Source organism: Drosophila bipectinata, chromosome 3L (assembly GCF_030179905.1).
Source record: "Drosophila bipectinata strain 14024-0381.07 chromosome 3L, DbipHiC1v2, whole genome shotgun sequence".
Lineage (NCBI taxonomy): Eukaryota > Metazoa > Arthropoda > Insecta > Diptera > Drosophilidae > Drosophila > Drosophila bipectinata.
In genome coordinates, this window is record NC_091738.1 from 9,862,474 (window position 1) to 9,876,299 (window position 13,826).

General features: G+C 43.3%; 3 protein-coding genes across 3 annotated transcripts; 1 reads left to right on the forward strand and 2 right to left on the reverse strand.

The window, feature by feature from the left end:
- Positions 1 to 181: 181 nt before the first annotated feature.
- On the reverse strand, positions 182 to 6,477 carry CycA (cyclin A). Its single transcript, XM_017236956.3, has 7 exons — positions 5,797 to 6,477; positions 5,025 to 5,203; positions 4,743 to 4,956; positions 1,765 to 1,988; positions 1,502 to 1,706; positions 1,193 to 1,440; positions 182 to 1,134 (listed from the first exon to the last, which is right to left on the reverse strand). Exons 1-7 carry the CDS (start codon positions 6,001 to 6,003, stop codon positions 1,041 to 1,043), a joined length of 1,371 nt encoding a protein of 456 aa, XP_017092445.2. The 5' UTR covers positions 6,004 to 6,477; the 3' UTR covers positions 182 to 1,040.
- LOC108122386 (RIB43A-like with coiled-coils protein 2) lies at positions 2,580 to 4,133 on the forward strand. Its single transcript, XM_017236957.3, has 2 exons — positions 2,580 to 2,863; positions 2,920 to 4,133. Exons 1-2 carry the CDS (start codon positions 2,738 to 2,740, stop codon positions 3,937 to 3,939), a joined length of 1,146 nt encoding a protein of 381 aa, XP_017092446.2. The 5' UTR covers positions 2,580 to 2,737; the 3' UTR covers positions 3,940 to 4,133.
- Positions 6,478 to 11,463: 4,986 nt separating the features above from the next.
- Positions 11,464 to 12,683, reverse strand: LOC108122365 (alpha-ketoglutarate-dependent dioxygenase alkB homolog 7, mitochondrial). The gene is made up of 4 exons (XM_017236928.3): positions 12,510 to 12,683; positions 12,257 to 12,453; positions 12,034 to 12,201; positions 11,464 to 11,972 (listed from the first exon to the last, which is right to left on the reverse strand). Exons 1-4 carry the CDS (start codon positions 12,568 to 12,570, stop codon positions 11,610 to 11,612), a joined length of 789 nt encoding a protein of 262 aa, XP_017092417.2. The 5' UTR covers positions 12,571 to 12,683; the 3' UTR covers positions 11,464 to 11,609.
- Between the last annotated feature and the right edge of the window lie 1,143 nt (positions 12,684 to 13,826).

Consider the following 13,826-nt stretch of genomic DNA (forward strand, 5'->3'; position numbering starts at 1 on the left):
TGTCACAGTTTTATTGAATACAATAGGTTTTCGGAATATACGGCTCGCAAGAACGATGCTCTCGCCAACATAATTGAATTACAAATTGAATTTAAATTAGTAAAGTCATAAAATTAGGGTTAGCTTTGTGGGGAACCTCCTCGAATCGGCATCTGCATTTAACTAGCGCTCTGTTTCTATATATTTCGGATTTATGCTCTCAGCAACATGTATTATCCACCTGCCGATGCGGAGGATTAGACCTTAGTCTAATAATAAACATTTAGTAAGCGTAATGGCTGCAACTGTGGACCAGCTTTTGTCATCGTTTTGTGGGTATTATAGTACTCTGTGTGGTAGTCTCTGGGTTTCTGGGTTAAAGAATTCAAGTGTTTTGTATTTGTTGGTTCACAGAACATTTATGGCCTAGTATTAGTTAGTATCTATGTATATAAATATGTATTTTAATATAATTGTGGGGCTAGATGTTCCTGCTCCATGTGATTCAGTTTATAAATACATAAAATTACATTTATCGAACATATTAATTGAATAAAATTATAAGTAGCCTGTAGATGGGTAGTGGGTGGTAGGGGATGTTGTATTTGTCCTCCGTAGAGCATTATTAGTGGCGTTGTTGTTTTTATAATTTAAAAAAAAAACTGCCGCAGTTCCCACTCTTCTCACGCTTGGCGTGGCAAGCTCTGGCCGTGGACAGCTGGTGGGTGGATGGCGTACTTGATGGCATCTATCTTTTATATGGTATTCATATAAAATTGTCCAGTACATCTTCATTCTATTACGGTAGGAGCTTGCCAATTAAAAGCAGGCATTCGGCATTCATAAATACATACATATATATGATTTTTGTGGAAAGTAACTGCTGCGATTCCTTCCTTTTGCATACTCTCTAGGCTTACTACAGATATGGGTTACAGGAAAACACTAAACTAATATATAAAATTTGTAGAGAGCATGGCAGAGGCGCAAAACAACTTAAAACTTATAAAACAAATTCACATCCGATTTCGAGGTGATATTTCTGCTGTTGCGTTGTCTCTTCATGCTTGGCCTTGGCCTCTCATCCCTTGACACAGCTGGTCATATGCCACCGCGGTGAGCTCAATGGGTGCGATCGATGCCACCTTCTTGTACCTATCACAAGGATATATTAGTTAGTTACTAGATTTAATCATTGATTTGAAGAACTCACTTCTCTCTATTGTACTTTTCCCGCATGGCCTGTGTGTTGGACTCCCCGGCCAGTTTGTGCGTTTGGGTCAGTTGGAGAACAATAGTTTTCAGGTCCTCCGCCTTGTAGGTGGTTATCTCCTCCAGCTGCGGCGTCCACATCTCCATGCCCAGAATGTGACGCGCCAATGCGAGCGAAGCCGACGACATCACCGATGGCAAATATTGCAAATAGGTTTCCCCCTCCATCAGAGACAGTTCCGAAATGTACTACAGAACATGATGTCAAATATTAAACACATTCCAACTATGATTCCAACGAAAGACCTACCAGCGTCAGGTACTTGAGTCTTTCTGGCATCTCGCACATCACCGCATAGGTGTTGATGAACACATAGGCACTGGGTGTGCACAGATCGAACGAGAGGATCTTCAGGATGACCTGCTCCATGCGCAGCACCTGGGCCTTCGTATAGCTATCATCGGTGAGGAAGACAAACTCACTGACATCTGGTGGATAGATTTCCTCATATTTTCTAAAATTTAAACATTATTATTATTTGATTTTCTGGCAGAAGCTGGTATGGTACTTACGAGGCAATGTACATGGCTGCTGTGCCCACCAACTGCAGCTTGTTGCGCACCACCGCCATGTGGCTGAGGAAGCGATCCAGATAGGAGACGGAGAGGTAAAGAGTCTCCGTGTCCAGCTTGTACTCCTCGGACACCTCCACCAGCCAGTCAATCAGGATGGAGCGCATCGAGTGATTAATGTCCTTCTGACGGCGCATATAGTTCGGCTTTGGGCGATGTTTCTTCTGCAAGATTCAGGCAATAGAAATGGTTGATAATTTCTTAAACAAAGTTTGCTTTGGATTCTAATCTCTAACATGAATCTAACATGTTTCTGGCAAGTGGCGGTTCTGCTTGAAGGATTCTCGAAGGCAGCTTATTTATTTCCATAATTTTGTTTATTTTGGAGGGAAGGTTGGCTTTCGGGAATACCTCTTAGCTTGAGATGGGCAGTCTAGTTCTAATCTTTCGTAAGAGGTATCTGAGTTTCGATCATCTTTTCTATTTCCCCCAAAATCCCACCGAGGAGTGGCCATTCAAAGCCCGCCAGCAAGCCAATCGAATTTACCAAATTTTTTATTTGTTTATTGGTTATTTGGTGGAACGTGCGTGGCATTTGAATCTCGAGTTCAAACGTGAAATTCTTCGCCAAATCGCCTATATGGCCAATATGTACATTAGGTGTTTATTTAATGGCCAGCTTAACGATAATGGGACACTTTGGCCGGCATGAGGGCCCCAAAGAGCAGTGATTTAGATCGGGCCAGATTTTTAACAAAATTTGGAGGAGGAAGTCCCTGAGGGAGATGGCAGTACAACAAACAAACTAGAATCCCCAGCAACACACCCGGCAACCGGGCAAATAAACTCAACTAACAAACCCCACTACTTCCAAATAATATTCCCCATTTTTCACCCAGACGGGACTGTGAGGAGTACTCCCCTCAGCACATATCACTTTATATATCTTTTTTGTTATTCACCGACCATCAGGATGACTCTCAAGATCGGAATATGCACCAAGTCGGACCTCGACGAGGCGATGAAGCTGCAGAAGCGAGAGCAGTACGAGGCGGAGCGCAAGAGTCGCATCTTCAACGCCAAGCAGCGCCTCTACGGGGTAGGTAGTCTCTATATATATAGTGTCCCCTATCCAGTGACTTCTCCCCTTGCCAGCTCGATCTTGATACTCTGGAGCGTCAGATCCTGGAGAAGAAGAAACAGCAGAGCGACCAGCAGACACGCGACAAGCTCTTCGAGGAGCAGGAGCAGCTGCAGAAGCGTCTGATCTCGGCCCAGGAGAGGGAGCTGGAGAAGAAGCAGCGGGTGGCCGACTCCGATCTCAACTACTACCGGTGTCGCTATCAGCAGAAGGAGCAGCGTCGCGAGTTCGACCTAAACGACCCGAACTTCCTCAAGAAGGCGAGACCGACTCGGATCGCCGATGACGACATCAACTTGGGGGTGTCCAGTGCCCAGATCTTCCACGGCGAGGATCTGTTCAACTTGGAGCGAAAGGTGCGACAGCGGGAGCAGCAACGCGCCTGGCTGGACCAGCAGATTGCCGAGCGGAAGCAGGCCAAGGAGGCCCGCAAGAAGGCCGAGAACATGCTGATGGAGAGCGTCGTCTGTCGCGACAATCTGCTCCAGGAGATGGCCAAGTCGGATCACATGATGCGCAACCAGGTGATCCAGCGGACCCGGGAGTTCAACATCAACATGGCCAAGCAGAAGCAGCTGGACCGCGACAGGGCCAAGCGCGAAAAGTACGAGGACGACATGGCCGAGATCTACAACATGCTCTCCAGCGACATGCTAACCGAGAATCCCGATGTGGCCCAATCGAAGACTGATCCCAACAAGAAGATCGCCTTCATGTATCGCGGCATGACGCCGGAGGAGTTGCGGGTCTTCCGGCTGGGTCAGGACCAGCAGCTCAAGTTGTCCACCCAGCGCAAGGTCGAGGCCCAGATGATGGACAAGCAGTGGGAGCAGTATGCCATCAATATGGATCGCACTCTGGTCCTCCAGCAGATCGATGTGGACAGGCAGCGTAAGGCCCAGTTCGATGAACTGATGCGCGCCAATGCCAAGCTGGCTGTGGAGCAGGATCAGCAGCGCAAGGATGCCTTGGTGGCTCTCAGCAATGCCGTCTCCGATGACTTTTATGATCAGTTCAACAGGAACTCACGTTAGTTAAGTTACTTTTGACCATTTTTCAGCAAATCTAGAAGAAAGTCCTGGAGACGCTTGGGAAACGGCCTCAGCATCTCATGTAGAGTGTGGGGGCGTCTTCCCATGCGGTTCCAAGAAACTCTTGAATGTAAAATGAAGTTTTGTTGGAAATATTTTATGAAATATATTGAAATTCAAGTTGTCTGAAGCTTAAATGTCCAGAAACATTGAGTAGTGCTCCATGCCAGGGTGGTTGGTGGGCAGGAGAACTGAGAGCCGGAGTCGGTAAAGAAAAGTCAATAAAGGCAAAGGATGCGATGCAGGCGCGTTCATTTCCCGCCTGATAAACATGTGACGTCGAAACGAAAAAAAAACAACAAAAAAACTAGACCCACAAACAGGCAACGGCGCGTGAAATGAATGGGAATGGAAATGGGTAGGGGTATGGGTATGGTACACTAGGGTGCGGCCATGTCCGTCGTCTTCCTGTTTTCCCCCCGCCTCTTGTAGTTTCTCTGCCTGCTTGCCTTACACGCATAGACACGAATGTGAAGTGCACATGGCCAAGGAGTAAGTAAGCCAGGGGGTAAGAAAATAAAAAAAAATGAAGAAATTCCAAGGTGGGTATGAGGGAGAAACCCTCCCAGATGAGGTTTCTGGTTCTCCTTATCTAGTTAGAGATCCTATGGAATTATACTACTTTGCAGGATGATATACATAGATCTCTCTAGGCTGCTAAGAGTGACCTCCTCACACCCTCTTCCGAGACTCATACCTCAAATTAAAGATAATTAATATTAAAACGTCTCCAAAGACCAACTCACCTCACTCTCGCGGAAGTTCTCGAGTATATCCATCTGGTACTGGACAACCTCAAAGAAACGCTGTCGATCGTTACGGGGCGGCAACTCCTTCTCCTTGGGTTCGATACCTTGGGCATCGCAGTCATCAGTAATGTTGACCACCTCGATGAGCGAACGGTCCACGGACATGGGCGACAGGACATCCGCCACCGACATGGGCGTGGTATCAAAGCCACTGTTTAAGAAAAAGGATGCTTTTTGTGAAGGATAATGGAAGGATATGGAAAGATTATTAAAACTTACTGATTCTCTTTTTCAAATACCGACGGCAAGGACTGGCCCGGTGGAATCACCTGGGTGTCGCAGTTATCCTCGTAGACGGAGAAGGTCTTGAACTGCTCCACCACTGGCACCACATTCGATTTCTTCGGCTGCTCCACATTCTCGTTCGAATTAAAGTTCTGGACGTCACGGAAGACCTGCTGGTAGATGGTAAATGACGGGAGAAGCAAAAGGGTTAAAATTTACAGCAACCATGCGGGACGAGGTTTCATGTCGTCTCTTTTCGACTTTCACATTCGATGCAATCCTGTTACATCTTGAACTTCTTCCAAGCTATTGTTGTTGTTGTTGTTTAAGAGGTCTTTGCGCGCCTTTAGATGGCTTCGTGTGTTAGTGTTAGTATAAGTGTGAGAGTGAGAGTGCAGTAATTGCATTGCTATTCTGCCTTCTCTGTCTGTTTACCTCCTTTTTGCTTTGAAAAAGGCGCGCAGGCGCCTGGATGTTGCAATTTCTAGGTTAGATTGTAGGTTAGGCGCGGGAATAATTAGCAAAAGGTTATCTTCAAAGTGCAACCAAAGAGTGGAGGGGAGTGGGTGGGGGTAGCGAGGAGAGGGAGAAAACCACCACCACTCACTCCGCACGCACACTCTCCGCCAAGCGAGGATTCCACCACCATTATTTATAAAAACAAAAAAGGCAGCTGCATTAGAATGCGACGCAACCAACAACAACAACAACAACAGCAGCAGCAAGGAAGAAGGGGAAATAACTGTGCTCTCTCCGGAGGACTTACCACTTTACCGGACGGACGCGGAACATTGACGTTCTGGTTGTTGTTGTTGGCATTGAGAACAGCAAAGTTTGCACGGGGCGCTAGCGGAAGCTTCTCCTTGGCGCCGCCGATAACAGCCAGCGGCTGTTTCGCAGCCTTGAGGGCTCCGGGAACGCCAGCCATTCCGGGATTCTCCTTGTTGTCGTTATGGATCTGGAAGTGCGACATATTGGCCAGAAATCCTTGGTTGTCTTAGATTCTCTCCCTTTTTTTTCTCCTCAAAATGGACAAGACTCGATGGTGCGCTTGCGCTCTTCTCTTTGTGCTCGTTCGTTGTTTGAGCGTCTTTTGCTTCTCCGCTTTCTTCTTATGCTCGCAACGCTCGCACCAACACACGCACAAGCTCAATACACACACATGGGCGCGCAGGCAAATTTTATCATCAAAACTGACGCTGGCAGGCAGGCTGACGGCTGGCTGGGCAGGCGGACTCGACTTTAAATTACACTCAACACACACAAACAGAATTCATTTGACTTTCAATTTCTACAACATTTTGCGTCACGGAGCGTTGGAATTGGAATTAACTTCCTCGTTTGGCTGCACTCGCACTGACTTATCACTTCTGAGCACCGACGCTTCTATTTCTTATTTTTTCCGAAATTCGGTTGTGTCGGCACAGGCGGTCAAATGGCAATTAAAATGACGATCGAAAAATTGAACTGATTTCCCGGCTTTTCCAAATTTTTAAAGAAGCTAGAGATGGTAACTAAACATCGATAACAACGCACTGTTATCGGAAATGAGCTCGATTTTACTTCTAGACAGCGTTGCCACACTGATGCAACATTCTTTTGCGGTTTAGGGTTGCCCTTCTCGATCAGTCCGTTAAATTTAAAAAAATCTGGTCGAAACTAAATACAGAATTTAATTGCTGCCAATATATAGATACTATCTTGATTAAGCTTAATATACATTTATTTCTATGGTTTTTATTGTAAATTACATAATTAATGGATATTATTTACATATACTTTCACTTAAGAAACTAGTGAGTACTTAGGTTACATCTTGGGTTTCCTGCAAGGAGCCAAGGGTCATTCTTTTAAGCGCCTTTTTTTGGGATAGAAACGGCTTGGTAACGGCGCTGCAGATGCTTATCGCCTGGACAATGCACGGCGGGACTTATGTCTTTGGCATTGTCCTTAAGAGGCGAGCAGCGGGCGGCTGCTGGACATCTTCGTTCGTTGACCCAGTTGCAGTCGCACATAATGCTCTCTAAATGCAATTTGTATGTATGACTGCGAGTCCATTGTCCTGCTACCTGGACCCCAGAGTTCGGTTTGAATTTGGGTTTTGCACGTTGACCTCGTCCTGCGTGGCACGATTGTGCAAAACGCCCGGAATGTTGGCCAAGACGGCAAAAACGTCCTTTTTAGGGATTTTTTCCGTCACTCACACATGGATGTACAAAACGCTGTCATTGTTTACGCATTTCAGTAGTTTGGCTAATGTCGTAAGTTAGTTTCCGGGCGACAGTTGTCTTCTTTTCCGGACAATGGCAAAAAACAAATACACCTTTCGGCCCTTTATAGTTGGAGATAGTTCAGCTGCTCCAGAAAATTGATTTTCCTAATCCAAATATAAAAATATGTTCATGAAATGTTTTTGCACGTAATTTTGTGTCATTTTTCATGCTTCCCAAAGGACTTTTTTGTGTATTTCTTTTTTTTTTTTAATAATTGAATTTAGGGAGTATTATAAAAGTAATTAAAATTATCAATAAAAACCTCCTCTATTTTATTTGATAATTTAAAAAAAAGGTTGTCTTTTTTGCTTATGAATTATTAACCATCTGCCTAAAATAAATTGTTGATAATTTTCTATAATTTATCAATGAAATAATATGTTTTATGGCTTAAAATGGGGGAAAATAAAATTTAATATTTAGCTATATATATTTAAGACTATTAAGTTGGATAATCGTATAAAGGCACTTCTGAAGAAGAATGTCCTGGCAACCTCTAGGAGCTAGGTGGGTAAGTAGATACATCCAGGAGGAGGGTCCTATTTTGAGGGTCAGACAGAATTTCGTTTCGATGGTGAGAGTTGGGAACTATTGATTGACATCTCACTTGTTGTGGCAGGATAGCCCAAAGGATGGCAGGAAGATGCCCCAGGGACAGACTGGCGCCAGTTGGTTTTTGGGGCTGTGGGTTAAACAATAGCACCCACTGAAAATAAAAACGAATTAACCGCAGAGCAAAAACTTTCGATTCGGCCAACTGTTTGCGGCCAGGGAGAAGTCAGGGCCAGAAACTGAAGCTGAAACAGAAACAGAGACCAAGTCAGGCCACCGCAGAAAGTTTTAATCGCAGTCCGGAGCAGAGATCCTCGAGGGGATGGCTACCATGCGAGGTGGAGGTAGTGGTGGAGGTGGAGTGTGTGAACCGTCTGATGGGGATTAAAGTGTTTCTGTTTATCAAACAAATCGTTTAGGACCAGGTCTATTTAAGGGTATTGAAGTGATTAAAGAAGCTTTGTAGGAATTTAATACAATCTAATTTATAGGCAATAATTATAATAATATAACTAATACCCGCCATATAATTATTTTGATTTAATGGAAGTGTTGAAGTGAAAAATGTTGCCATCAACCGTCACAAATCCCATCAGAACACGGCCTAAATTTCGCACACCTTGTTTCCAGGACATATTCCAATCGATGGAGCTTGGGCTATGTGTGTTTGGGAGTGCGACTGGCAACAAAAATAATTACTTATTAATGTGAGTAATAGCGCCGAACCGTGGGGGCCATTTGCCACAGGCTGTTGTGGGCCGTTTGTCGATTTCAGTTCGAAATAATCGTGATTAATGGCTGTGATTGCCGGCAGGTGACAGGCTAGGTCCTTGAAGGATTCCCGAGACACGAGAAAAAAAAAAACTTAAAACTCTATTAAACCCCTACCCACTTTTCTGGTCGATAATTTTTCACAATTCACGCAATTCCGTAAAAAGCTCTGCAGAAAATTTATGCTCAATTAATCTCGGCAAGCAGAGGTCTTGGAAAAAGGAGCAAATCAATAGGTCAGTGATAATGAGGACTAAGGACTCTGTCTCCAATAAGAAGTGGGGCATGTTTGACAAAAATCTCAGCATAAATTAGTAATAATAGGAGAGGGTGAATCATTTATAAAGTAAGTATTCTAACTCCTAGTTTTTAGAAGAAAATTAATTAGATTCTATAGAAAAGTAAAGTGATTTACTAACTCTATTAATTCCCCTCTCCATTGTCCCAGGATTATGAAATAGTCAGGTCGGGGTGCGAATTTGTGCATTAAGCTTCTTGTCCTTGTCCTTGTCCTGGAGCTGTTGCATTCGTCCCTCTGGGTGGAAGGAAGCGCAAAGAAAAGGCGGGAAAAGCACAAGCAGAAAACAACAAAAAGGACTTGGCTTAATTGGATTTTTTTTTTTTTTTTTTTTTGGCTCCGATGCCAAGGAGTAAGGGCTCGCTCAGTGGATCAACGACGACGAGGAGCATCAGTTGTCCTGCTCAAAAGAAAATATTTGGCAGCAAAAAGTCCGCGAAGAGGCCAGAGAATGTCCCTTGGAGGAGTCCTTCGACAGGCGACACAGCAGCAGGACAAAAGCCCCGCCTAAAGCGCATTTTCCGGAGTGTGTCTTTGATGTTCTTTTGGGAATTTCCAACCAAGAGCAATGCGGTCAAATTGCTTGGAACTTGGCGGAGTTTTTCTAGTCCTTGGAGTCCATGGTTAAATATACCCTAACTCTCAGGGTAGTAGCCCATTTTGTATATCCGGATTTGGGGTCGAAAACCTGTCCTGAGTGGAGTTCGAGAAATGTTTCAGCGAAATGAAAAAACCGAAAGTTTTGTTCAACTTTTTGGGATACAAAAGGGTGAAATTGTTATGAGTGGATGGCAGGCAAATAATAATAATAATAGCAATAACCGAAATAAAGGAGCACCGAATAAAAGTTTCCTTATTTTTTTTTGTGCTGATTGTGGCTTGGGCTTGCCCTCTTGAAATTGTCGCCAGGATTATTGTTGTTGTTATTTTTGTTGTTTCTGTAGCATTTCAGTTTGATAATTTGTTCAAAGTTTTATTCAGTTGCCACTTTGTTGGTAAAGGGCTACGAGAGGAGGGGTATCTGGACTACCAGTTAGGTCCTTTACCGTTGTGCTGTTTTGCAGATTTCAGTTTCTGGGGCAAACAAAATGTTGATGGCTTTTTTATCGACTCACCTGCAGTACTCAGGTGTATTTCTTCATCTGGCTTTCATTTCGAGCAACTAGCTACTCGAGTAGGTCCTGCGTTGGCTTCGTCCCTAGACTTACACTGCTTGTGCTTGTGTGTCCTTGTGCGTTTTAGTCCTTTCTCCACTCGAGTCCTGAACAATGCTTAAAAGTTCTTAAACCGATGATGAACTGAACACCTGAAAACAAGGACCAGATGGGACTACCTCCATTCTAGATGTTAAGGCTTGGCGCCATAAACAATGCAAACTCTCTTTTTGGCCATTTCATTTGATCGGTTGATGTGGAAACTTTGTTAAAGAATTTAATTGAAAAGGATTCCTATGGAAATTGTCTTTACAAGTATGATTTATTTACAAAAAGTTATCTAATGACATATGAATAATAACAGTACAAAATAATACCAAATAGTGTTTACTCTTAATGCTCTTATGTATATCTCTTCTGCTTAAATACTAAATAAATATTACTTAGTTACAATATTTAACTTTAAAAGTTTATTTTAAAATAAGGCAATTATCTCTGAAAGAAATATAATCTTTAAAAATCCAACTCCCTAATCTCTAATCTTGTAAATGTTATGATTTTAGTAACAGGGACTGAGAGGGGTGCCTAACAGCCGTGTGGAAGACGTTCCTAACAGCGTAAGAGAAACTAACAGTGAGCTTTCGCGCCACCCACCACTATCCACCCACCGCCACCCACCACTGAAAGCTAACAGAGCCCAAGTACCGTGAAAATTTAAAACCACAAACAAGGCAGAAGGATGTTTTATCGCCGAATTTATCATAAACAATACATCAGAAAGAGCCTCGGGCTTGAAAATTTATGACATCATTTGCAAATCGTCATGTTTTCTTATCGGCGATTTCAAGGCGCTAAAAATAACGCCTTCTGATTTATATACACATATATATATTTGTGTGTTTTGACGCTGCTGAGATTTGCAGGCTTGTCAAGGAAGGATGCCCTGCCTTCCAATCCTCTGGGTAAATAAGCAAAGCAAAAACCTCTAATAAGCAAACAAATGGGCTAAAAAGGCGTCGAGCGTTGTGTAAACGAATGCCACTAACGCTGATTTGTTGCTGCTCGAGTCCTTAACTTTTAATCAAAGATCCATCCACACACCCATCCGCCTTATTCGCATTCTCCCATCCGAGTCACCCATCCTTAGCTGCACGTGTTTGTCTAGTCAAGAGGCTGCTCGATTTTACAACAGCCATTGTGTAGGGTTCTGAGGGAACCGAATCGAAAGTTTCACCTAAGTTTCACTAACTATTTTATTTAACTGTTTGATGCATTCGAAACTTTGCTTACCAAACTAGATGGCATGCACATGTTCACCGAAAGTTTAGGACGTTTGCCGGGCTATCCTTTCATCCTTTCACAGGCACTTTCAATGCAATTAAAGGTTAAGCGCGTAACAACTACTAGGTTTTTAATTAAGCCATGAATAAAGCATTAATATTTACAGTTTAGGATTATCAACAAGACTAGAATTTTACACACAAGTGGAAGTAAGCATTTGCAAAATAAAAAGTTCCTCCCTAGGCACTCCCTAGGGTTCGTTGCGACAAATGATGGAAATGCGACGTGTCTTTGGAACGGGTGTGCCCTGGAAGGAGGAGTGCTCTTTGGCCAGGATCTCGTGCGTGAAATTGTAGCGAGCCGTGTGGCTCATTATGTACAAGGAGCGACGGGGTAGCATCAGATCTGCGTAAAAGTTGTTTTCCAGCGACGCCTCCGGTCTATGACGGTAAGCAGCATCATCTGTGGCATCAACATCTGTCCCCTTGGACTCCGATGTGCTTGCATTACCCGCCGTTGGTTGCTGCTGCTGGTAGCGTTGGGCGTCCGTGCGCACTAGTCGCATTACACTATCACTGAGCAGACTTATTCCCGATATGGTGGTGCCACAATACTACAAAACAGTGCTCATACTATAAACTTTGTACTTTTTATATCCGATCTTTAACACTTACTCGTGTACTGTCCACATGAGGCTTAATGACTCCATCGGGTGCTAGGTCTAGAATATGGACATATGGCATTATAGCTCCGTCGAAGGCTACCTGACGCACTCGTTCCAGAACTTCACGATTTTGAGGAAACCACTTTTTGCGCTCTGTCTCTCGAAAACCATGAATTGCCTATAAAAATCAAAAATATATAGCTTTTTAGTTATAATTAAATTCTTAATCTCACATCATCCCAGTGATCGAATTCGTAGCGCAAACGGCTCATATAGGGTTCGATTTCCTCATGGAGTTGACGTTCCTCAGCCTCACTGATAAAGTCTGTAATGATGCGCATGTGCTGCTGGAAATCCTTTTGCTCTCCTTCCGGCCACTTGCCAAAGAAGGCGGTCAAGTTGCCCTTTCCATTTGAACTCTTTTCGATTGCTAAAAACAGTAGAATTTATTAGTTTTTATTATATTTCTCCTACATTCCTACTTACCTTCTTTGTGACAGCGTCTTAGAATCTGCCTAAATGGCGAGCTTCTTCTTAAAATTAGCATTTCCAATGCAATTTTAGTTTTTAAATGTTACGTGCAGTTGCAGCCTCACAAACAGCTGTTATTTTATTATTTGATAACGATCCAAGGTTGCCACCTTTTGGGAAACAGCTGATGACCTTTTGATAATGTCACTCATTTATTATCAGTTATCGAGCGTTACGTTTAAAAATTCAGCCTATCGCAACAGCAATTAATAATTCTTCCACTCTACAAATATATACTCTGTAATTACTTTTAAATGTCGTCTCATATTGTCGTGTATCTTGATATTTTTCCATTTAATAGTCTTTCCGCACATGGTTGGAAATGCTGAAGGCATTTCGCAATTTTATTCTCTTTGCCTCGTAACGGTGGCATTTAAATTTTCCTCGTTGCTCCGGTATAATGAAACCATCTACATACGAATTTTTTGTGTTTGTTTTAAACTTTTGAATCGAATATTCCTGCAGTTTTGTTATTGTTTGAATGCCTGTTGCTGGTAGTATGGAAATGGTAGTTTCTTTACATATATCCACAGCTGGGTCTGGTTATTTGGTTGGATGATATTCAATTTGGAAAATTGGTCGGCATACTGATTATTCCGCCCGTCCCAGAATATTCATATGGTTTTTTAAGATGGAAAATATTTCCGTATTTCAATTCAAAAATTTGTGAAACAAGCAACTTCGATATAATCGAGTTTAGTAGGGTTCTAAAGATTCCTGGGGGAAACAATTACATTTCCAAATGCCAATACTCATCGGAGGGAGAATTTATGAACCACAAAGCTTCGACTTTGTAGAGTGAAATTTATTGGAAATAAGGGTACACAACCTGCCGCTGAAATTGCGTACAATTTTTGGGGGCGAAACCTAAATAAAAAACAATGGCAGTTTGTAGGGCGGCAACAATATGGCCAACAAAAAAAAAAGAACGCTAGAGGAGTGCATAAAAATGTAGGCGCACGCAACAATTGAGCGGAAAGTTAGTGGGGATTTTTAAGCCATTTGCTGAACCGACCACAAAGTGATTTAATCAATGCAAATGACGGGCCGAGTCGGGCCGATGTACCCCATGCGCCGACATAAAGCGTTAATGGAATTTCGGGCGGGATTTCTTTCTGCAATAGAAACCAATTATCTCATCTACAGCGTCCATAATTTTGCCACGTTGGGACTGTTTTCACGTGCGTTGGTGTGTAAATGATAAATGAGGGACAACTGTTCCGGCCGGAACCACCACTGGCAACACCAGCAGCAACTCCAACGCACCAGCAG